The sequence below is a fragment of the Haliotis cracherodii genome, unplaced genomic scaffold (genome assembly GCF_022045235.1).
Source record: "Haliotis cracherodii isolate W230 unplaced genomic scaffold, xgHalCrac1.p SCAF_19, whole genome shotgun sequence".
NCBI lineage: Eukaryota > Metazoa > Mollusca > Gastropoda > Lepetellida > Haliotidae > Haliotis > Haliotis cracherodii.
In genome coordinates, this window is record NW_027266274.1 from 8401409 (window position 1) to 8427900 (window position 26492).

At 43.6% G+C, this 26492-nt stretch overlaps 1 protein-coding gene across 1 annotated transcript; it reads left to right on the forward strand.

Moving 5' to 3' along the window:
• The first annotated feature begins 327 nt into the window (after positions 1-327).
• LOC139467074 (nitric oxide synthase 1-like) lies at positions 328-25578 on the forward strand. Its single transcript, XM_071248793.1, has 26 exons — positions 328-567; positions 1778-1920; positions 2924-3086; positions 3902-3993; positions 4596-4737; positions 4914-5053; positions 5500-5674; positions 7368-7469; positions 8465-8659; positions 10013-10086; positions 10369-10501; positions 11153-11257; positions 13525-13565; positions 13720-13782; positions 14016-14190; positions 15225-15369; positions 15479-15557; positions 17442-17639; positions 18191-18356; positions 19366-19576; positions 20467-20548; positions 20942-21075; positions 21883-22040; positions 23875-24066; positions 24640-24735; positions 25507-25578. Exons 1-26 carry the CDS (start codon positions 328-330, stop codon positions 25576-25578), a joined length of 3516 nt encoding a protein of 1171 aa, XP_071104894.1.
• Positions 25579-26492: the final 914 nt, after the last annotated feature.

Sequence of the window (26492 nt, forward strand, 5' to 3'; positions counted from 1 at the left end):
ACTCTAATGAACCCGCATTGCTTCGCCTTGGACGACTGGGCCACCTGCATGTGCCCCCTATATTCAGGTTAAACTACACAAAAAACGTCATAAGCTGGTGATAATTTAGTACACACATGCAACATCTGCCCTCCCGTTATCATCCGTCGTGATGAAGGTCAAGGCTGCTATACGGGTCTTCCGTCGATATTGTCAGATCATTAATAACAACATTTAACTTATACAACCATCAATATATTTAAAAATGAAAATATGTGGATTTATCAAGTTGTCAATTCAATATATTTCTTTTTCCAGTTTTACGGTAGAATAATCAACAGTCACGTTATGTCCGCCGACGCCTATGTGGGCTCCTCTGTGCTGTGTTGCTTCAAGAACAAGCCACGAAGCTCCTCGCCAAGAGCTGAGCTAGTGTCAATCACTTCTTCAGCAACTAACAGCAAGATATCCCGGAATCGAGTGGCGCCGCTCGCGGCTAGGTCGTGTCCAGTGACAAAAGAGGCCTCTTTGAAAAACTACGTGGATGGAACAGTTGCCGTGGACACGCTGCATCAGAAGCAGCTTCAGGTGTGTTACTAGTTGTGATACTAATGTGATCATAGGGTGGTAGTAAAATAGTTGTAATATTGTCGGGATCATGTAGTCATAATTAATTAGTTGTAATCATGTCAGTATCATGAGGTCATAATAACCTTGTTGTAACATTGTCAGTGTCATGTACTCGTAATTGACTATCATTCAACCGTAAATGTAATGTCATTATTGGTATGTGTGTGTGGGGGTGGGGTGGGGGGTGGGGGTGGGGGGGGGGTGGCTGTGTGTGGGTGGCTGTGTGTGTGTGTGTGTGTGTGTGTGTGTGCGTGCGTGTTTGTGTGTGTGTGTGTGTATATGTATGTGTGGCTGGGTGTGTGTGTGTGTTTGTGGGTGTATGTTTGTGGGTGTATGTGTATGGGTGTATGTGTATGTGTGGGTGTGTGTGTGTGTGTGTGTGTGTGGTTGTGTGTGGGTGTTTGTGTGTATGGGTGTATGTGTGGGTGTGGGTGGCTGGGTGTGTGTGTGTGTGTGTGTGGGGGGGGGGGGGGGGCTGTGTGTGTGTATGTGTGTGGGGGGTGGCTGTGTGTGTGTGTGTGCGCGTGTGTGTTTGTGTGTGTATGGGTGTATGTGTTTGTGTGTGTGTGTGTGTGTGTGTGTATGGGTGTATGTGTGGGTGGTTGGCTGGGTGTGTGTGTGTGTATGTGTGTTTGTGGGGGTGGGTGTGCGTTTGTGTGTGTTATGGACCATGACAGAGCAACGATATAGTCTACAGCTAGTTGTTTAACAGTTCGTTTATCATCCCGATACCCCAGCTTTGCTTCCACACATTGCCATAACATGTGGAGCCCATTATCAATGTTTCCCGAGCTTTGTGCCTGAGATATGTCTAGGAGCTGCGTAAACCTCCCATATTCATTCATCATTTTCCCTTGATCTTTCAATAGTTTTGTAAATGCTTAGTTTCCACATTAGAGAGTAAGCACCATAACCATGCTCGTGGATTTCACCCAAACTTGTACTAGTATATGTCTGGTTTAATAACACAGTAAAGGAAGTCATCGACGATACCCACAGATGGGAAGACATAAAGTACCACGTGACCTGAAAACGTAACCATGAAGTCTCCTGTCTGCACTGGCCACCTGTGTTAGTATGTCAAATTGGGCTTATGTGAAGAAAAAAACCGTTTGCTTCTAAAAGCCATGGTAAACTAACTCATTCAATCAATTCGTTTTACTTTCAGCCCGGGATCTGTACAAACAACCTATGCTTGGGTTCAACAATGTTGAACGACGACATGAAACACCCTAAGGCGCATAGATCAAAGGGGGATATGCTGACCGGTGCCAAGGACTTCTGTGACCAATATTACACTTCATTAAAAAGGTATTGTGGTAGAAATTACAGTCGTTGTTATGACATCCACTGATATTCAAAATATCATTGTTGATGCATGCAATGATGGTTAATATAAAAGGCCAATACAAGAGAACTACCAATCTTGATCACCCGCCAAAACCGATTCAGTCTGGCGCAAAGGGGGAAAATAGTCGTGAAAATACTGTTGGTACAGTCACTATAAAATGATAAAGAATGTATTATTTGGAGACATAGGGCCTGTATGGACATCATCATAAGAAACATGGCCATTCTTCACAAATATCAGATATTTTCGAAAAGATGACCACTATTCGTAAAATATCTCATGATATATCAAATGGTATCTTATTGAATAAAACGTTATATACAGTAACCATTTTTTGTTCCTCCTGGGGTACTTGGATCTAAAAAAATAAATTAATAATTACGAATCCCGGACGGGACTCAATCCCAAAAAGTACGAGAATCTGTACTTTACTAAGAAACACTTTGGCCTCAGATTCTACCAAAACAGAACTGTTTGATGGACATGCTGGTTGTTCTGAAACAAATATGTTCAGATCCTTCTTTCAGGAAAGAACAAAGCCTGTTGGTTGGTTCCTTGGTTTGTTGGTTGCTTGGTTGTTGAACGCCGCACTCGGCATTATTCCAGCTATATGTCGGCCATCTGTAAATAATCGAGTCTGGACCAGACAATCCAGTGATTGACATCCTGAGCATCGATCTACGCAACTGGGATACGATGACATGCATCAACCAAGTCAGCGAGCCTGACCACCCGATCTCGTTAGTCGCCTCTTACCACAAGCATAGTCGCCTTTTACGACAAGCATGGGTTGCTGAAGACCTATTCTACCCCGGATCTTCAAAGGTCTCAATGCATGTCGTGAAGCAATGACCAAAAAGCCAGATACACAATCACCACCCCAAACCGAAAGAAACTCAACTGTCGGCCGTGACCATCCATTGTATCACAAGCAACATATGTTCTCTACTTCTTTCTTTCCAGCTTAAACTCTGAACGTCATAAAAAGAGGTGGGCAGAAGTCAAAAATGACATATCGACATCCGGGACCTATGACATGACCTTGGAGGAGCTAACCTTCGGTGTGAAGACAGCATGGAGGAACGCACCGCGGTGTATTGGAAGAATCCAGTGGTCAAAGCTGAAGGTGAGATGTCTGCCCAGAGCAGGGAAATAACACTAGAAAATCATGTGTGTCTGCAGAAGATTTGACAGCACCGCATCAGTCGTAACAAGAAGGTTCGTCTGTAGAAGGATTTGATAACCCTAGGACAGTTAAAACAGGAATGTGTGTCTGTAGACGGATGTGGAACAGTTTTTACCAACATGTATCTATGCTCGTGGGTTTCACCCAAACTGGTAAATGTCTGGTTTAATAACACAGTAAATGAAGTCATCGACGATACCCACAGATGGGAAGACATTAAGTAACACGTGACCTGAAAACGTAACCATGAAGTCTTCTGTCTGCACTGGCCACCTGTGTTAATATGTCAAATTGGGCTTATGTGAAGAAAAAACGTTTGTTTCTCAAAGCCACAGTAAACTAACTCATTCAATCAATTTGATAGCACCGCATCAATCACAACATTAATGTTCGTCTGTAGAAGGATTTGATAACCCTAGGACAGTTTAAACAGGAATATGTTTCTGTAGACGGATGTGGAACAGTTTTTACCAACATGTAAAATGGAGAAGAAAATGGTAGCAGGTGGAAAGGGCTTTGTAGCAATTTTTCCTAGGATAGGGGCAGTTGAATCCACTGCTAGGATGTACCTGTGTTGAAACATCACCCGGGTGTTTGTCTGTATAAAACAGACATTCAAAGGTAGGATACTCCATTCGGCAGATTTTTAGAGGGCAGTTCTTAATTGTGAGCAACAGTATATATTATTTGGCATCATTGCAATATATTATATCTCAGGGTTTTCCATCAGTTAATGTATCTATTATTGTTTGTAGGTGATGGATGCTCGCCACGTGTCCACGGCTCGGGGAATGTTTGAAGCGATTTGTTCCCATCTTGAGTACGGCACCAACAACGGTAACATCAGGTAAATATATTCCCCGATATGATATTGTGCTGATGAAAGTACCAACGTGCGTGTGTGTATCCTCCACTGGTTGCAAGTAACACAAAATTGGATTTACTCAAACTATCTGGTCAGACGTCTTATATTTTGGCGTATATGGATACTTTTCTTCGGATACAATAGAGGGAGATTATTTTATGACAGAAATGTCAAAAGATGCTTTGAGCGCAAGCTTTTGTCAATACATTGTTGTCAGTTGCAGTGCAACGGAATACTCTCTTACTGCAAACCGTGCAGCGAAATTATCGCAGTAAAAATTACACTCTTATTATTATTGACCTACAGCGTTTATATATAATATTATTGTTTTAACTATTGTTGCTTTTCCTTTAACAATAAGAACTCCATAATGGGTTCCGGTGCTAGTTGGTTTCACTAAAATCATGAATGTCACTTTGCACTTTCCTTCCACTTTAGGTTTACATGATTGCAATGATTCTCAAAAAATCAAATGATTTGCTTGAATTTTCCATGATGCCCTCCATCATATTTTCTGTCGTACCCAGGACTACTACTACTACTACTACTACTACTACTACTACTACTACTACAACTTGTTACAGGTCTACAATCACTGTGTTTCCCCAGCGTAAAGCCAGGAAGGAAGACTTCCGGGTATGGAACAATCAGCTGATCCTATACGCTGGCTACCGTCAGTCTGACGGCAGCGTCGTCGGCGACCCCGCTAACTTAGAGTTCACAGAGGTTGGTTTACATTCAAGCTGCACTATATGGAAGACAGCTGCGATGTGACTATAAACTTATTAGGTCCATTATTATCGAGCACTGTCAAAGTAAATTTTCTGCAACAAATCCAAAGACATCGGAATATCAAATGGTCAACCCCTAACAATATCTCCCGTTGTTTTACCCATGAACAGATATGCGAGGCCCTGGGTTGGCGTGGGAAAGGCGGGATGTTTGATGTTCTACCACTCGTACTGTCGGCTGGAGGCAACGACCCAGAAGTGTTTGACATTCCCGAGAAGCTTGTGCTGGAAGTGACGCTCAAACACCCAAGGTTGGAAAACACTTTCTCATGTTGACAGTGATCGTGAGAAAATCCGCCAGTCAGTAATATATCAATTGTAAGAGAGCGAGTGAGGTGGGCTTTGCACCACTTTTAGCTATATTCCAGGAACGAGTAGGAAAAAACGCGTGTTCTTTCATGGTAATAAGTTGACCCTTTTAGTTTTACATTTGTTGTTAATTTAAAAACGTTTCAGTACCATTTTTCATAATCTAACAGGCTCGGAGAGTATATATTTTGGTAGGATATGTGACAGAACTATTCCGTTCGACTTTTTCATCATGGCATAACAAAATAGGTATTAAACTGCTTTATATAAAATTAAAACGAGTTGTAACGTAATATGCATGATAATGCTTTTTTAAAATTCATAGTTCTGTTTTTTTTAAAATAACTACACACCCATCAAGTATTGAACTAACGACTCAATTTTATAGATACCAGTGGTTTGAGGAGTTTGGCTTGAAGTGGTTCGCATTTCCGGGTGTGTCCAAGATGCTGCTTGACTGTGGTGGGATTGAGTTTCCCGCAATCCCTTTCAACGGCTGGTACATGGGGACGGAGGTCGGGGCCAGGAATATATGTGACGTCGCAAGATACAACATGACTGAGGTAACTGAAATGCCACGTCGCTTATGTATGTGTTTCTGTGACGCGACTTCATACGTCATTCGGGAGGGTGATATACTGAGGACGTCTGTAACGCCGGTATGCACGACGTCCTTCAGGTAAATGATGTTTCACGAGGACGTCTGTTAAATACAGAATCGCTCAGGTAGGTGATATGCCGCGAAGACGTCTGTACCACCGCAAGATACAACGTCATTCAGGTAGGTGATATCTGATATGGTAGGGGACGTCTGTAACGCCGCGAGATACAACGTCATTCAGGTAGGTGATATGTCACGGGGACGTCGCAAACGCCACAGATACAACGTCATTCAGGTAGGTGATATCTGATATGGTAGGGGACGTCTGTACCGCCGCAAGATACAACGTCATTCAGGTAGGTGATATCTGATATGGTAAGGGGACGTCTGTACCGCCGCAAGATACAACGTCAATCAGGTAGGTGATATCTGATATGGTAAGGGGACGTCTGTACCGCCGCAACATACAACGTCATTCAGGTAGGTGATATCTGATATGGTAAGGGGACGTCTGTACCTCCGCAAGATACAACGTCAATCAGGTAGGTGATATCTGATATGGTAAGGGGACGTCTGTACCGCCGCAAGATACAACGTCAATCAGGTAGGTGATAACTGATATGGTAAGGGGACGTCTGTACCGCCGCAAGATACAACGTCATTCAGGTAGGTGATATCTGATATGGTAGGGGACGTCTGTACCGCCACAAGATATAACGCCAATCAGGTAGGTGATATCTGATATGGTAAGGGGACGTCTGTAACGCCGCAAGATACAACGTCAATAAGGTAGGTGATATCTGATATCGTAGGGGACGTCTGTTACGCCATAAGATACAACGTCATTCAGGTAGGTGATATGTCACGGGGACGTCTATAATGCCGCAAGATACAACGTCATTCAGGTAGGTTGTGTCACGGGGACATTTGTAACGCCGCAATATACGACACACAGGTAGGTGATGAGTCACGGGGACGTCTGTAACGCCGTAATATACGTCACACAGGTAGGTGATATGTGACGGGGACGTCTTTAACGCCGTAAAATACAACGTCAATCAGGTAGGTGATGTCACGGGGACGTTTGTAACGCCGCAATATACGTCACACAGGTAGGTGATATGTGACGGGGACGTCTATAACGCCGCAAAATACAACGTCAATCAGGTAGGTGATGTCACGGGGACGTCTGTACCGCCGCAAGATACAACGTCATTCAGGTAGTTGATATGTCACAGGGACGTCTATAACGCCGCAAGATACAACGTCATTCAGGTAGGTAGTGTCACGGAAATGTCTGTAACGCCGCAATATACGTCACACAGGTAGGTGATATGTGACGGGGACGTCTATAACGCCGCAAAATACAACGTCAATCAGGTAGGTGATGTCACGGGGACGTCTGTACCGCCGCAAGATACAACGTCAATCAGGTAGGTGATGTCACGTGGACGTCTGTAACGCCGTAAGATACGTCACACAGGTAGGTGATGTGTCACGGGGACGTATGTAACGCCATAAGATACGTCACTCAGGTCGATGAGATCTTTCTCAGATGCTTAATTCGGTAAAATATATAGGCGAGGTACAGTATGTCTCACCTTATTATGCGCAACACAAGGTCTCACATTGTATTTGTATCTATCCTTTTTCAGAAAGTTGCTATTAAGATGGGTCTGAACACTGAGAGTATCTCTTCACTATGGCGTGACCGAGCCTTAGTGGAGGTCAACATTGCTGTACTGTATAGCTTCCAGGTACGTGTGATGTTCTCAACCGACAATGACGTTCTTGGCCTGTCACCTGCAAGCGTCGGCACCCGCCGAGTCTTAAGCCTCGCTATAGTGTATATTTACCAAGTACATATTGCCTCTCCTTCAACCAGCACGTTTTATGCATAACTATAGCTTTTTAGATATATCCATTTTATGTTGTGTATATTGTTTCAAAGAAGACTCAAGTATATATATAAAAAAATTAAATCCATAATCATAAGAAGTCTAGGAAAATTAAGAAAGATCTGATGAAAGCCGAGTCTATTGTACGATATCATAAGCATCATTTATGAATCACTATCAAATAGGTATGATACCAGGTGTTCGCCAAAAGGTTAGCGTATCCTGCCCCACCGTTTTCATCCATCAGAAACACATGCAATGGAAAGTCAGTTGTTCACCTTAATAAATACGGGAACATGTTGTTCAAGCCAGAATCGGGAATTACATCAGACATGATTTTGGTCGCTGTTGTGACAAGTTTGAAACGTATTCCACAACACGTTTTGAAAGTTCTACTAAGACATTGAATGTTGTTACCCTGATCAACCGGCAATACGTCCAAAGGCCACCAAATTTGTTTGATGATATCGGTATGAAATTGGCTGAGAAATTTTGTTGGAAATACGTCAGGGTATTTATCTATATTTTAACCGATGGATCTTGGGGATATGCGAAAATCATTTACTATTAAGTGTGAAATGTAGTGTTATGACATCCTAGTCGGTGACCTTTGCACTCCCCGAAATACTACCGTGAAAGTTCGTGATTCAAAGTTCATTTTATCTTCATTATGTTAAATTGAAATTTCTAATGAGACATTCTTGGACACGCTCGATTTTAATACCAGGCAATACCATGCTTATATTATTAGTTCGTCGAAGCGTCTCATGTCTATTTCAGCTTGTCTGCTATTTACAGATTGTCTACATTGTTGATATATCGTCTTTGATTATGTCGTTCTCATTTTGCAACAGTCGGCAGGTGTGACTATTTTTGATCACCACACAGCGTCCGAATCCTTCATCCAGCATTTTCAGACCGAGCAGCGTCTGCGAGGGGGGTGCCCCGCTGACTGGGTGTGGGTAGTGCCCCCGATGAGTGGGAGTCTGACAGATGTGTTTCATCAAGAGATGATGGTCTACAAGCTCAAGCCTTCATATGAGTACCAGGTAGAGTCTGGTGTCACAGCTTGATGCAAGCCTTTTACTTTATGTTGCCAGTGTCATCTGCATGGGTTCGAATTCGACAATCAAACTAGCTTTCTCGGTTTGTCTGTACCACACCTGTCTGGTATTTGAGGGATTTATCTGAATGGGAAAAGCCGAAGACATTAGTGCCTTAGAAATTCTCCTACAAAACAGGTGTCCAAGGATCTGTGTTAAGAGTATCCAACTTTTTCTTGGACAGGTATTCCTAAAACTATCATGATTTATTCTCACTGACCAAATGAAAACGGAAGGGGTTAAATTAATTAATTGTGTTATAGATATAAATTTGTCTACTGAGGACTATTGAGAAATAATGTCAACATTCTTATTTTGAAAAGTTTAACCACATGAATAAAATGAGTAAACAGCATTACATTCAATAATGTATGTAAATGTGCTATACAATTCGCAAATTGATCTACGCATGCGCATTTACTGTTTGTCCTCAATTCCTAACGCGTGGCACCATTCCAATGAAGACGTCATGTAGTGCTTTGACATCAGACAACAAGGTTACAATGCAGTAAAGTCAATGTTTAAAGAAGGTTGCGACACTATTCCCATTCGTCTTTGCCGAAGGTAATGCAAAAAATGTTGTCCTAGAGGAACTCATCTTTGACGATTTGTCCCGTTATAGCTTCACATCCTATATATATCGGCGATATAATGACTTACATGTACATTATGTTGTTAGAACACCCTCAGACACAACAGTCACAGCCGCAGACATCCTGAAACTGACACAGTGTACTAAACCGCGTATACCACTCACTTTGTGTCTCAAGGATTGTTCAGTGGATTTCCTGATGGAAGTGTGTTGTGGGTCTAAAAGAACGTTGATTGGTTCTTCGTTTCAGAGAAAACAATACATGTCTTCCTGCAATGGCCGAAGAAATAGTCAGTCCCAAACAAATGACTGTAGGCACGTGTCGCGTGTTTAAAATATACTTATATGCGAATATGGCCTAATATACAATATGACCGTCTATTATATGACTACAAGTGTTAAACATGCGCGCGCGTGCGTGCGTGTGTGTGTGTGCGTGTGTGTGTGTGCGTGCGTGCGTGCGTGCGTGCGTGTGTGTGTGTGTGTGTGTGTGTGTGTGAGTGTGTGTGTGTGTGTGTGTGTGTGTGTGTGTGTGTGTGTGTGTGTGTTGGACTCTACATGCGTGCGTGTATTTGTTTCTGTCGCCCCGTCCAGTGTAAGACCATTTACATTTGTTTGTTTTTTCGTGTGTTTGATTGTGTGTGTGTCCTTATATACACTATATACCGTCCGTGTCCAGTGTACGACCCTCTAAATGTGCATTCCAGGAGGACGCGTGGAAGGTTCATGTCTGGAAGAACACGGGTCTGCAACAAAGGTACCTGGAGGTGCAACAAAAACGGTGGGTGGGTCTTAGACTTCCGATCACCATATTAATCGTGAGATGGGCACTACCCCAATAACTCAATACGAGCCAAAGGCAGGCAGTTTAACATTAACACATCATTAGGTGTCACCGTCATACACACATTACGTGACGATTACAAAATTCATAAAGAATTTGTCGTTGGGTGGAAGTTCTCAATTACTGGAAACACTCGTAAAATACTACCAAAAATCGCTTTGTTTTTTTCTCATTAACAATATGTTTTGTCATAGTGATGACTGTCCACACTGTCCACAGACTGAACAAATCTCAAGCAAATGCTGTGGCCAGCCACATCAACTGTGTCATCATGTACGCCACGGAGACCGGCAGATCAGAACGCTTCGCCAGGAGATTGTGTCAGACATTCAAGCGTGCTTTTACTACCAGGGTAAGATACTTGTGTCAGTACGCCACACGGTTGTGTCAGACATTCAGGTGTGCAATCACTTTCAGGGTAAGATTCTTTTGTCAGTATGCCACACGGTTGTGTTACACATTCAGGCGTACGTTTACTGCCAGGGTACGATTCTTGTGTCAGTACGGCACACTGTTGTGTCAGACATTCAAGAGTGCAATCACTTTCAGGGTAAAATTCTTGTGTCAGTACGCATCATGGTTGTGTCAGACATTCAAGCGTGCGTTTACTGCCATGGTGAGATTCTTGTGTCAGTACGCCACACGGTTGTGTCAGACATTCAAGTGTGCGTTGTTGAAAAAACGCCCTTTACTTTCCAAGCCAAGGCCATGACACGAGTGGTCAGTCGCCTAAAGCGCCGCAATTCGCTGTGCAGTTTTGGGCACGCCAGAATCATGTGAGTGTGGCATCAATCTCGATCGGTTCGCCCCGAATATGTTTCTATGTTTCATATCCGTGCTTTTAAATTTCACCAAAGTGACCTGGATCACTTTGGGATTTCCTCCCACATGAAGCTGACACGCCTTGTTAGAATTAAAATACTGTAGAGAGGAATGTTAAACCAAATTCACTCACTCACACCATAGAAAATGAATTATTGTCGTCTTTGTCGATTGCCCTCAGGTCGTGTGTATGGAGGACATCTGCGTCACTGAGCTGCAGCAGCAGAACCTCATCCTCGTCGTCACCAGCACCTTCGGCAACGGCGAAGGCCCCGAAAATGGCGAGGTGAGCATTGTTGGTTTGAAAAGTTTTCATAAGGGGTGGAGGAATGAGGTGGAATAGGGAGAGAGGTGGGACAATCGCACACAAGCGAAGTGGGTTGGACAGACACAGAAAGAGGGGTAGGGTGTGAAAGGGAAAGGGCGGTTTACAGAGACAGATGGGAGCGGAGGCAGGATAGACAAATGCAGAAGAGAGAGTGGGGTAAACACCTTGGAGAGGAGTGGGACACAGACACAGAGAGAAGAAGAAGAGGCGTGGGGTAAACAGGAGATATGAGTGGAATAGATGGGGAGAAAGGAGGAGAAGGGAGGTCGGATAGACACGTAGATTGGGAGAGGAGTGGGACAGACAGACACACAGAGAAGAAGAAGAGGCGTGGGGTAAACACCTTGGAGAGGAGTGGGACAGAGAGACACAGAGAGAAGACGAAGAGGCGTGGGGTAAACAGGAGATATGAGTGAAATAGTTGGGGGGAAAGGAGGAGAAGGGAGGTCGGATAGACACGTAGATTGGGAGAGGAGTGGGACAGACAGACACACAGAGAAGAAGAAGAGGCGTGGGGTAAACACCTTGGAGAGGAGTGGGACAGAGAGACACAGAGAGAAGACGAAGAGGCGTGGGGTAAACAGGAGATATGAGTGAAATAGTTGGGGGGAAAGGAGGAGAAGGGAGGTCGGATAGACACGTAGATTCGGAGAGGAGTGGGACAGACAGACACAGAGAGAAGACGAAGAGGCGTGGGGTAAACAGGAGATATGAGTGAAATAGATGGGGGGAAAGGAGGAGAAGGGAGGTCGGATAGACACGTAGATTCGGAGAGGAGTGGGACAGACAGGCACAGAGAGAAGACGAAGAGGCGTCGGGTAAACAGGAGATATGAGTGAAATAGATGGGGGGAAAGGAGGAGAAGGGAGGTCGGATAGACACGTAGATCTGGAGAGGAGTGGGACAGACAGACACAGAGAGAAGACGAAGAGGCGTGGGGTAAACAGGAGATATGAGTGAAATAGATGGGGGGAAAGGAGGAGAAGGAAGGTCGGATAGACACGTAGATTGGGAGAGGAGTGGGACAGACAGACACACAGAGAAGAAGAAGAGGCGTGGGGTAAACACCTTGGAGAGGAGTGGGACAGAGACACAGAGAGAAGACGAAGAGGCGTGGGGTAAACAGGAGATATGAGAGAAATAGTTGGGGGGAAAGGAGGAGAAGGGAGGTCGGATAGACACGTAGATTCGGAGAGGAGTGGGACAGACAGACACAGAGAGAAGACGAAGAGGCGTGGGGTAAACAGGAGATATGAGTGAAATAGATGGGGGGAAAGGAGGAGAAGGGAGGTCGGATAGACACGTAGATTCGGAGAGGAGTTGGACAGACACGGAAGGTGGAAAGGCCACACAAAAAGGGAGAGGGAAGGGAGAGGGATGGTACATTCGCAGAGAAAGAAGAGATGTGAGATGATGCAGAGAGTGCAATAGACACACACCCACACACACAGACACCCACACACAGATATAGAGATGGGGAAGAGAGAGAGAGAGAGAGAGAGAGAGAGAGAGAGAGAGAGAGAGAGAGAGAGAGAGAGCAAGCTCCTTCCAAGTGTGTGACACTCTCGGTAACATCGCTGCCACCAGTGTGGACGCGGCTATTTGCCCTCTAACCCCAAATAATAACGTTTATACTTTTGTTTATGTCTGTGGGAATGCAAGCATGGTGGATTTTAAAAAGGATTACGACTGACCATATTTCCAAGATGAATTTACCAATTTTGGTTTGATCAGATTGTTTCGACATTTCCGATGAACGGAAAATCAACCAACTTCCCCCTAACATTCTTACCAGATCAGTTACATGATTGACAAAGAAAATAATTTAGCAGGGATAAGAGTATTCGGCGTGACGGCAGTCATCACTTGTTTGTTAACGTAACGGTCCGTTCTCCACGTATGGTTGTATTGGGTGGCAGCCGTAGTATAGAGAGCTCCGCGAACGAGATATCGATGTGAGGAGCTTGGGTAACAGAGGAGAGATAGACATGGATATTGGATGGACAGAGAGAGAGAGAGAGAGAGAGAGAGGGGGGGGGGGGGGGGGGGGGGCGGGGAGGTGGAGGTGATGGGATGGACAGATCTAGAGGGAGAGAGTTGTAAAGTGGGGCGAGAGACAAGGAGGGAAGAAGTTTGTGATAGAAAGAGGACGACAGAGAGATGGGGCACATATTTATGTACTAACCTGTACAGACTGTGACGTGAATTTATTTTGTCTCTTCCAGGCTTTCGCCAAGAGCCTTGAGATACTCAAACAGTCAAACAGGTTAGTATCACTTTCACAAATACTCATTTCAAAATACTATTACGTGTAAACACAGAAATGAATTTGAGTGTAAATGTTTATGTGCAGAAGTGTTAGCATTTGTCCAACTACACTTTTCTTGCTGCCGACCATCTCATGTTGTCTTGTGGTCCAGAAACAAGGGGAGTGAAGCAGGAGACGATATCGAGCTTAATGGAAGACCACTAAAAAACATCAGGTACGTTTTTCTTGCTGATTTCTTCCTTTTCTTTTTAACTCCTCTCCCCCTCATGGTATTCCAATAAAAAGTGGCATGTACAAAGATATACAACTACAATGTATCCTTTTGTAATAATCATCTTTCTTGAATTAGGACATTATACTGATAGGGAATGGCCAACATGTTTTTGGAATTAAAATCACACTTAACGTCGTATGAACAGTATTTCAGTTCTCGTTCTATTTACAAAGATACGGAGTGTTTGGACTGGGTTCGAGGGCATACCCCCATTTCTGCGCCTTCGGTCACTCCCTGGACTCGCTGCTGGGTGACCTCGGGGGTCAGAAGATCCTGGAGACGGGGGAGGGGGATGAACTGAGTGGGCAGGAGAAATCCTTTAAGACCTGGGCACAACACGCCTTTAAGGTGAGATTGAGATATTAATCGTACGTACAGTATTAAAAGGTTAATACAGTAGTGAGTTGGATTAGGTTTGATACCATTTTAAGCAGCATTTGATCACAGGTTGGTTTGGTTGGTTGGTTAACGCCGCTCTCAGCAATTTTCCAGCTATATGACGGCGGCTGTATTTAATCGAGTCTGGACCAGATAATCCAGTGATTAATATCATGATCATCGATCTACGCAATTGGGGTCGATGAAATGCATCAACCAAGTCAGCGATCCTGACCACCCGATCCCGTTGGTCGCCTTTTACGACAAGCATAGTCACCTTTTACGGCCAGCATGGGTTGCTAAAGACCTATTCTAACCCGGAATCTTCACGGGTCAGTATTTGATCATCATTTGAGATGAATGTAAGAGCTGCTTGGTCTTGTCCAGACTAATGTCGGTTTTATAGCACTAGCCCACTGACATACCTATAGAGTGCCGCAGTTCAACATGGATATCAAGCTCCCGACATAATTTCCTGACTCGTTCCTGACTCGCCAGGTTAGGTTAATTTACAGTAAGTACCATGTTTAATTGGTATACAGTGGCCAGGGGATCGAACCACCGACATTCTGCTCCCCGGGCAGACGCTCTGCCCACAAGACCACAGATGTGGTTTCTACCTTCATGATGAAAACCGAGTACATTTTCTGGGTGAAGCTAAACTCCGAACCCACAACTAGCAGATCCTGATACATCAAAGCGACTTTACTTTGTCTCCCCCTTGTCACACTATCGTTGCCAAATTGTCACGGATTTGAAAATGAGGTCGGCCCATGATCTTCATCAATTCTTTGTCTTTCTATACTCCGAAAAAGAAAATATATAGATGCCATCTTCAGCCTTTTCGTCGTGGCTTTGAAGGTTCTGCCACCCGATTCCTGGACAGGGATTATACATAAGTAGGCGGAAACCGAGTGGATGGGATGCAGGGGATGCACTGTTGTAGACACCTTACCCGTAAGACCCGCCAGCACAAATCTCCTAACAACCCCTCTAAACTGCAGGCGTCCCTGACGGCGTTCGATGTGGACAGCGACATGGACATGACAAACCTCACCGGGGACCTGTCCACTAACGACGACACGTGGTCGGCCGACAGATTCCGTATAGCCAAACTTCCTGACGGGGATGAGGGTGACTTGTTTAAAGGTAAAGTGAAACCTTGCCAATCCAGATACGTAGCCTATATACCTGTAGTACATGATGCGGCGTAACGCAATCTTAACTCACTCACTCACTCTGTCGTATCTTCCTTCAGTTCTCGGCAAGATCAGCAACAAGACTGTCGTGCCGTGTAAGGTCCTAGAGAGAAGACAGCTCCAGTCTCAAACGTCTCCGTATGTATTTTCATTTTTCCGTCATTTACCGGAACCCCCTCGTCAACATATACACAGTGACTCAATTTCAGAAGCATCATGTTTTAGGCAGGTTCCTTGATCTAACGTTGCACAATCTTTTTTTTGCTCTTGAGGAGACAAAAGTACACAAAAGTTAATAAACTTTCTGATTCATAACCAAAGTTAAGCATTTGTAAATGAAATATCCTCTTGTTTCTCCATTTCCATACCTCTGATGTGAACTTAAAATTGCTTCATCTTTGATCGTTCACTCATGGGTTTGACTTTTGAGTGTGATTACAGTAACGATAAAGTAATAATATATTCTTCTGAATATTCTATAAGATGACAAGATGTATGTAAACATGTTTTTAATTTAGAGAATGAAAGATTATTACGTATATTTACTTTGAAGATGTTCATTTTTCCAAACGGTATATGTAAAACAAGAAACGAACAAACAAAAACACAATATTCTGAATTAGTGAGTGAGTGAGTTAATATTTAAAGTCACATCGGCAGTATTTCAGCCATATCGTGACTTGAACAAGATATACATTTATATTATATACATAAACCTGTCGCCGAAGGACAGTACAACAATTAGCAATATATCACAGATTATAATTTTAAAAACTAGTTTTAGAGCAATAAAATGATCAAATTATATCAGACGACACAGTATAAAAACGGGCTGTAGATCGCCAGCAACCAAAGCTAGGCCACCATACTAGGGACCATGGTGAATTACGGTACTTCTGCTACCTACATGGTCCGCAGCTGGATTTACACCATCCCTCGGGCTACTGGCGATGATCAAAAAGATTAGCCAAACAGTTAAAATCACCAAAAATGCTACGATTAAAAATCACAGCAAAATGAAAAGATACTTTGAATGATACCGGACTTACGTACCTTCCCAGGGGGACAATTGTTTTACGATACTTCAACCCCCTGTGAAGATACAGCCACTAACAATCTAAGTTATGAATTCAATTTACCAAATTAAAATCACTTTCTATATACTATACATATTATAATCAGAATTTATCTATTAATTCTATTTCTTTTATAATATGTTTGGTTTGGTAGAGTACCATTATCACATTGACCTTATGCTTAAGTTGTAAGCTTACACTTATATTCATTATTGAATATATTGCTGAGAAAATTTAAATTCTCTACTCTGCACAGACTGCAAGTTTTTTTCCTCCAGCAACAACAATAATTTAAAGCATTGAGTTTTCAGTATTTTATTACCAATATTAACAGCTCCTAAACAGTTAGGAGAAGAAGCAGGCAAGGTTGGTTGGCTGGTTTGTTTGTTGTTTAACGCCGCACTCAGCAATATTCCAGCTATATGACGGCGGTCTGTAAATAATCGAGTCTGGACCAGACAATCCAGTGATTAATATCATGAGCATCGATCAACGCAATTGGGATCGATGACATGCATCAACCAAGTCAGCGAGCCTGACCACCCGATCCCGTTAGTCGCCTTTTAACGACAAGCATAGTCGCCTTTTACGGCAAGCATGGGTTGCTGAAGATCTATTCTACCCCGGATCATCACGCAAATGGGACCGTGAGCAGATGCACACATAGACTGACTGTTTCCATCTTCACTTTTCTAACAGCACAGATCTGAAGAAAACATTGGCTCCAATCATGGACAATTGATTTTGCGTCTTTGCACAATCATAAAACTTGTAAATGTCCATATAATATGGATGACAGCATAACTATTCCATTACTATTGTTTATTATACACCCACTAACGTCCCACAGACGTCTCCTGTTTCATATTACCCTCTTGCTATTGGTAAAGGCACAAAAGGTCCTAATATGCCTGAATGTCTAATGAGACTTATGGTGTTCGTCCAGGCGGCAAACTATCCTTGTCCGGCTCGAAACTAATGCTGCCACTACCATGAAGTACAGCCCAGGTGATCACTTAGCCATATTTCCCTCAAACTCCCCGGCTATGGTGGACGCCATCTTGTCTCGTCTACATGATGCGCCCCCTGACGGACAAATCATGCGGATAGAGATGATGCAGGAGGAGACAACCACACGAGGAAAATTCAAAATCATTAATGTGCAAACTAATTTGAATTTTAGCCATTCGGTTACACTTTACCATAAGAATAAGATTACTTGGATCTTTAATCTGTCATTCACTTAACCTTAATATTCAGAGGCTCATAGGTGACCCAGCCGTCTTGGGCACATCAGTTCGTTGTGAAGATTTGCGTTCCATAGGCGTACCTTACACCATGGTCATTCTTTCGACCTCATCATATGTTATGTATCAGGTTTGTCAGCCCAATTCCCGTGCTCGTGGGTTTTCAAGGATTTTGGTTCTTGTTTAACGCCACATTCATCTGTATGACGGCGGTCTGTAAATAATCGAGTCTGGACCAGACGATCCAGTGATTAATATCATGAGCATTGATCACATGCATCATCCAAGTCAGCGAACCTGACCACCCGTTTCCGTTAGTCGCCTCTTACGACAGGCATAGTCGCCTTTTACGGCGAGCATGGGTTTCTGAAGACCCCGGATCTTCACCACTCACTCAGTTTGATATTTTGTTGTATTTGGCATATGGACAATATAATATTTCAGGCACCGCGAAGAAGTGGGTGACATGGGATAAGCTGCCGGCCTGTTCTCTAAGAACAGCCTTCACCCGGTACCTTGATGTGACCACGCCCGCCACCCAGGACTTCCTGAAAGTGTTGTCCAGCTTGGCAGTACGGAACCAGGACAAGGACAGACTTGACCTTCTGACCACTGTGAGTCCAGTCACACTTTAGGCTTGCTTGCTTGTTTCTTGTGTTTTGCCGCCCTAAGCAATATTCCAGCTATATGACGGCGGTCTGTAAATAATCGAGTATGGATCAGACAATCCAGTGATTAATATCATGAGCATCGATCCACGCAATTGGGATCGATGACATGCATCAACCAAGTCAGCGAGTCTGACCACCCGATCCCGTTAGTCGCCTTTTACGACAAGCATAGTCACCTTTTACGGCAAGCATGCATGAGTTGCTCAAGACTTATTCTACCTATCTTCATGGTTCAACTTATATGATAAACATGACCTATTCTATCCCGGAATCTTCTTGGGTCGTTCTACGCAGTTGGGATGGATGATATGCATCAACCAAGTCAGCGAGCCTGACCACCCGATCCCGTTAGTCGCCTCATACGACAAGCATAGTTGCCTCTCACGGCAAGCATGCATGAGTTGCTCAAGACTTATTCTACCTATCTTCACGGTTCAACTTATATGCTAAACATGGGAACCAAATGATGCATCATTTGTGTAATTGTGGTGAACCTCTTATTTGAATGCTAAATGAACGAAGTTGAAGTGAACAAAAAACGATTTTACGGCCCAAAAGTGTAATAAGAGAAAATATATTCTAACCTTAAGAACTGTGTTTCTTCAATATAGCCTGATCTGGAAGAGGCTGGGGTATTCGATTACTTTTTTAACCGTCTCGGGAGTACTGTACTACAGTGATTTGTACCGGGGCAACTTCATACATTGTTACTGCGATAATTATTTGAACCACAGCGTCCATAAAGAAATTTTGTTATTTTACTTCGTCGCGTTGCATGCATCGAACGTCACTCTCATCATAAATGAGCTTTTTATTATCACTGGCATGTACCAGACGTTCAATTCCATATTTCAGAGGATGAATAGCGTTATTGGGTCGTTGTGTGCAACATCCCCGTGACGATGTGCCATATTTTCTCAAGGCTATTCCGTTTATACTGTACTATTTCCAGGATTCAAACGTTTACGAGGAATGGAGGGATACGAAGACGCCGACCCTCGTGGAAGTGTTGGGGGAATTCCCCTCCCTCCGGGTACCCGCCTCGCTGCTTGTCACGCAACTCCCCCTACTGAAACAGCGTTACTACAGCATCAGTTCTTCTCACGACGCCAACCCCAAAGAGGTCCATGCCACTGTTGCCGTGCTTAAGTACACAACGCAAGGTAATAATTTCCAAGTCAATACGACCAAGCACTGTTTCCATTAATATTTACTTGTATATACGTTCATTGGACGATCGGGGCGGTCGGGTAGCCTAGTGGTTAAAGCGTTCACTCGTCACGCCGAAGATTTTGGTTCGATTCCCGACATGGGTACAATGTGTGAAGCCCATTTCTGGTGTCCCCCGCCGTGATATTGCTGGAAATATTGCTAAAAGCGGCGTAAAACCACACTCACTCACCCATTGGACGATCATTTTCCACTGATAGAGATTCATAATATAATGAAATATGAAATCTGTAAGTAACAACTGTAAAACGTAGAATGGTAAATCATTAACATAATAACATTTTCCCGGTAGATGATTATCGATAAAAAATCTTTCCGAGTAGCGATGTTTAAACGGTTTAAGAGACGGGCATCATCAATACTTCACGGTTGGTTGGTTGGTTGGTTGGTTTGTTGTTTAACGCCGCACTCAGCAATATTCCAGCTATATGTCGGCGGTCTGTATAAATTATCGAGTCTGGGCAAGACAATCCAGTGACTCACATCTTGAGCATCGATCCACGCAATTGGGATCTATGACATGCATCAACCAAGTCAGCGAGCCTGACCACCCGATCCCGTTAGTTGCCTCTTACCACAAGCATAGTTGCATGCATGTAGCATACATGCAGGTTGCTGAAGACCTATTCTACCCCGGAATCGTCATGGGTTCATGACCTGACTAAACCTAGACACACGCGGCATTTTAACACCGGTTGATAGAGGAGCAGGGAGTGTACATACCCGTTAGGTATTCACGACGCAGTTGATTATTGATATATTTAATTGAAAGACGAAAACCTGTAAATTTTATCGCAATTCAAATAAATATTTGCCATTGCAGGTGGCGTGGAACACGAGGGTGTGTGTTCCGGTTGGCTGAACAGACTGGAGGTCGGACAGGTCATCCCGTGCGCCATCAGAGCGTGAGTCATCAAACAAATTGCATCATTTCCAATTCGTCAAGATAGAGTTATCATGATCAAATGACATCACATGGTTTTTTGTCTTGTTTGTTTATTTGTTTGTTGTTTAACGCTGCACTCATAAATATTCCAGCTATATGACAGCGGTTCGTAAATAATCGAGTCTGGACCAGACAATCTAGTGATTGAATACATGAGCATCATGCATCAACCAAGTCAGCGAGCCAAACCACCCGATCCCGTTAGTAGCCTTTTACTGCAAGCATGGGCTGCTGAAGACCTATTCTACCCCGGATCTTCACGGGTCTCACGGTTTTAGCAAAATTGAATCTCAATACGACAGCGGAAACATATATGAGTTTTTAATGTTGTATCAATCTCTGTCTGTGACAGCGCCCCCAACTTCCGCCTACCAGAGGACAAGACGCTGCCGGTGATGATGGTGGGACCAGGGACAGGCGTCGCCCCCTTCAGGAGCTTCTGGCAACAGCGGCAGATGGAGATGGCCAGAGGACCTGCTCCGAACAGTGAGTCCATAAAATACACCTGGACAAAACTTTAGCGGCCCCTGAGATATGAATTATGACATGTCACCATAATTAACTGTACTTGAAATTATGAATATGATATGAATGGTGTTCCTTCATAAGGGACCCGTGAAGATCCGGGTAGAATAGGTCTGCAGCAACCCATGCTCTTACGACAAGCATGAGGCGCCTAACGGGGTGGGGAGTCAGGGTCGCTAACTTGGTTGATGCATGTTAACGATCGCAAATGCGTGGATCGATCCTCATGAGATCAATCACTGGATTGTCTGGTCCAGACTCGATTATTTACAGACCGCCGTCATTTTAGCTGGAATATTGCTCTGTGCGGCGTTAAACAACAAACAAACAAACAAAGGTTAACTTTGCAATCAGTATTACAGCTGTCAGGCTAACTCTACGGGGCCTGCGTAATCTTACGAAAAACTGGTTGTTTGTCTCAGTGAGATGTGACCTACGGCACAGCGCGTCCTCGCGATCAAGACACATCAAGAAAGGTCTGGTCATTGTTCTAGAGGATAAATGTGACCCTGAAAAAGTAGTTTGTCAGATGGACACAAACACCCACTCACCCTACGCACGCAGGTGCACACAGTGTACTGCCAGGACATTCCACTCGTATATATTAAAATTCATTGTTTGATGACATGTGCTGCATTTATTCCGTAATTTCTGCAACTGGGGTATTCTATTTTATGCACTTTGACGCCAGTCGATGATATTTGGGTGACTTGAGGTTGTGTTCTTTGTATGGTCTGCTATTGGATTCTTGTATGTTCTTTTCTTCAGACTCAAGTCGACGAGGATGGGGTGACATGACGCTGTATTTCGGCTGCCGGTCGTCGAGCCAAGATCACGTGTATGAATCTGAGCTGGCGGCCATGAAGACACAGGGAGTGCTGAGCGACTACCACGTGGCCTTGTCACGCGAACCAGGCACACCGAAGGTGATATCATCCTCTCTGTCGAATTTCGGTCATTTCCCTTATTTACTGTCAAAATGGAAAGTCACGTCAAACAATCTTATAACCTGCCAGCACGAGCATCAAAGAGTATCGTTGAGTAAGGCGAGAACATCGTTGAGCACGATTTGAAGTCCCGAACATAGCAAGAGAGAACATCACTGGACAGGGTCCGTGTTGGGCCAGACCTGAACATCACTGAGCAAGACTGGATTATCATTGATCCACATCGTTGAGGCTTGAAAATCTTTGCGGTAGTAGAATGTTCTACTGGGATGTAAAGCAAAAGGCATTTGTCTCTTGTTCAAGGAGTTGACCAGTACTACAGATACTAGTGTTGAAATGTTCAATCGCCACCACTCCTGCTAGTGAAATGTTCCATCTCCCCACACCTGCATGTGAAATAGTCAATCTCCCCACATCTCAAGTGAAATGTTCCATATCTTCCCCACCTAATAGTGAAATGTTCCATCTCCTCCCCACCCGATAGTGAAATGTTCCATCTCCCCCACTCTTCATAGTGAAATGTTCCATCTCCTCCCCACCCGATAGTGAAATGTTCCATCTCCCCCACACTTGATTGTGAAATGTGCCATCTCCCCCACACCTGATAGTGAAATGTTCCATCTCCTTCACACCCGATAGTGAATTGTTCCATCTCCTCCCCACCTGATAGTGAAATATTCCATCTCCCCCACACTTAATAGTGAAATGTTCCATCTCTTCCCCACCTGATAGTGAAATGTTCCATCTCCTCCCCACTTGATAGTAAAATGTTCCATCTCCTCCACAATTAATAGTAAAATTTACATCTCCTCCACACCTGATAGTGAAATGTTCCATCTCCTCCCTACCTGATAGTGAAATGTGCCATCTCCTCCACACGTGAAAGTGAAATATTCCATCTCCCCCACACTTAATAGTGAAATGTTCCATATCTCCTCCACATGTAATAGTGAAATGTTCCATCTCCTCCCCACTTGATAGTAAAATGTTCCATCTCCTCCACAATTAATAGTGAAATTTACACCTCCTCCCTACCTGATAGTGAAATGTGCCATCTCCTCCACACCTGAAAGTGAAATATTCCATCTCCCCCACACTTAATAGTGAAATGTTCCATATCTTCCCCACCGAAAAGTGAAATGTTCCATCTCCTCCCCACTTGATAGTAAAATGTTCCATCTCCTCCACAATTAAAAGTGACATTTACATCTCCCCCCTACCTGATAGTGAAATTTCCATCTCCCCCACACTTGATAGGGAAATATTCCATCTCCTCCCCACCCGATAGTGAAATGTTCCATCTCCTCCCCACCCGATAGTGAAATGTTCCATCTCCTTCCCACCCGATAGTGAAATGTTCCATCTCCCCCACACTTGATAGTTAAATGTTCCATCTCCTCCCCACCCGATAGTGAAATGTTACATCTCCCCCACACTTGATAGTGAAATGTGCCATCTCCCCCACACCTGATAGTGAAATGTTCCATCTCCTTCACACCTGTAAGTAAAATGTTCCATCTCCTTCACACCTGATAGTGAAATGTTCCATCTCCCCCACACCTGCAAGTAAAATGTTCCATCTCCCCCACACTTAATAGTGAAATGTTCCATCTCCTTCACACCTACTAGTGAAATGTTCCATCTCCTCCCCACTTGATAGTGAAATGTTCCATCTCCCCCACACCTGCAAGTAAAATGTTCCATCTCCCCCACACTTGATAGTGAAATGTTCCGTCTCCTCCCCACCTGATAGTATAATGTTTCATCTTCTCCACAACTGACAGTGAAGTCAAATGTTCTGTCTCCACCACAGATGTACGTCCAGGACATGTTGCGACAACAAGCCAAGTACACCTACAACACCATGGTTAATTCCGGCGGACACATCTACATATGCGGCGATGTAGCAATGGCCGAAGATGTCAAGCAGACCCTCGAGCGGATTCTGAGTGAGCACGGAAACCTGACACCGGAAGCAGCCAGAGACTATATTCGCCAAATGAGGGTACGTATAAAGACTGGAAGCAGCCAGATCCTATGTTCGTCTACTGGGAGTAAATGCACACACTAGCAGCAGGCATGGACCATCTTCCTAAAATGAGGGTTAATATATTTATTATAGACTATTTTCGCCTTGAGAGAAAAAAACAGAGATTGGAATAATGTATCACGGACTTGGTATAATATCTGTTGAAAATTCATCCTGAAAACAGGGACTGCTTCCACTCCCCAAGTATTAACATGAAACTGCGATAAACATTATTAAGACAAGACCATACAATCAACTGTGAAGATTCCGGGGTAGAATAGGTCATCTGCAACCCATGCTTGCCGTAAAAAGGTGACTATGCTTGTTGTAAAAGGCGAATTAAGGGATCGGGTGGTCAGGCTCGTTGACTTGGTTGATGCGTGTCATCGATCCCAATTGCGTGGATCGATGCTTATGATATTAATCAATAGATTGTCTGGTCCAGACTCGATTATTTACAGACCGCCGTCATATAGCTGGAATATTGCTTAGTGCGGCGTTACACAACAAACAACAATCAACTCTTTGAGATACTGATAAATATTGCAGAGTGACAAGAGATACCACGAAGATATATTCGGTGTTGCCCTGAAGAAAACGAAAGTGGAAAACACTTCATCTGCAAAGACGTCGACGAAAGAGCAGGTACGGTATGGTGCCTCTAAATGAATCATCATTAATTCCTCTGATGCCATTACACGCCATTTCTGGGACCTTTCTTCACACAATGAATTTTTGTCAGGGATCTTTTTGAAGGAAATATTTGTAATAAAACTATAAAGAGAACGTTTTGAGGGACAAAAAGTGTTAAGCACCTCCTGACACGGAAACAAGTGATTGTCTGTAAGAAATTCCAAACCATAACTTTTCAATAAATATCATCTTTCCTCGAATCATATGTTTCAATCAGAGGTGGTTAATGTGATGTGATACGTCTTACTGGCAAATCGGAATCGAGGATTTTCCCAATTCAGCATTCTAACCAATGCTGCAATTGTTACACGTCTCCATAACGAATTACGACTTGTACCTCTTGGCCTCTCGTGTCCCGCCCGGACTAAACCACGGACCTGCTGAGAATCACCTGGTGACGGCACATGCGCAGCCCGTGAAGATCCGGGGTAGAACAGGTCTTCAGCAAACCATGCTTGCCGTGAAAGGCGACTATGCTTGTCGTAGGAGGCGACTAACGGGATCGGTTGGTCAGGCTCGCTGACTTGGTTGATGCATGTCATCGATCCCATTTGTGTGGATCGATGCTCTTGATATTAATCACTGGTTGTCTGGTCCAGACTCGATTATTTGCAGATGGCCGTCATGTTACTGGAATATTGCTTAGTGCGGCGTTAAACAACAAACCAACCAACTCAACATTACTATTTCACGCCTTACATTGCTCACTTCGTTATTTTGCAGTCAGCATCTGTAGTGCCCAATACATCTCAAAGTTCACGTAATGTCCCCAAAAGAAGTCAAACATCCACATAGGAATCCGTTGTGATAGTAATACAAGGTGAGTAGCAATAATTTTATGATAATTGTTCACGTTAGATTTTTCGGACGTTGACCTGTGCATAGTGAGAGACGGCATTTCATGCATATTGAAATCAATAGAAAAACATAGTGAATTTCAATAATTTATCAACCTTTTCATAGAGGACAGTAATATGACTAATAACATATCACAGATTTGTATTGGAAACTAGAGAACATCAGTCTAATACATAACCAAAATTAGGCCACCACAGGGACTTATGGCACATCTGCCTTCTGAATGATACTCCAGCAGGACCTCTGCTGCCTACCACAACAGCACCATCCCCTCACAATCACCAAGTTTAGCAAGAGATAAAAAATAACAAAATACTGCGGCTTAAACAGACGATACAAAATATACTTTGCATGGCTTGGTCTTATTACCTTCTTAGGATGTCAGTTATGTAGTGCTAAGCATGCGTCATAACGAGTTATCCATCTTCTGTATTCACTGTAATTTCTTCTTCTCTGAAGGGAAGATCCTGTATTTTATTGTTGATATCCAGCATCATAATCTCACTGAGATTTGTTCTTGGTGCTTAAACAAGCAAGTTGTTAAATTTAGAAAAAATAAATTTGAAATTGTTAAGAATGACTTTCTGAGAACCTTGTAGGAAGTATGACTGAAACGATCGAGGCCTGACTATAATGGACTGCGTTGATGGAGTTGTTGAACCAAAATTCCTTAGTCCCTGGTCTACACACTCCATTAGTGCACAGTGTCCTTTGTAGGGGTGTTATTGTTTACTACTACTACTACTACTACTACTACTACTACTACTTTGAAAAATAATGAGCCCAACCGGCTGCAGCACGACTGTGCCAGGATTACCCAAATCCTCTTTGCTACATTTTATACTTTATTC

Coding starts and splice junctions, on each gene's coding strand:
- LOC139467074 (XM_071248793.1), top strand. CDS start 328: ATGTCCGCCGACGCCTATGTGGGCTCCTCTGTGCTGTGTTGCTTCAAG. Junction 1,921..2,923: donor TATTACACTTCATTAAAAAG/GTATTGTGGTAG, acceptor CTTTCTTTCCAG/CTTAAACTCTGAACGTCATA. Junction 13,566..13,719: donor ATACTCAAACAGTCAAACAG/GTTAGTATCACT, acceptor CTTGTGGTCCAG/AAACAAGGGGAGTGAAGCAG.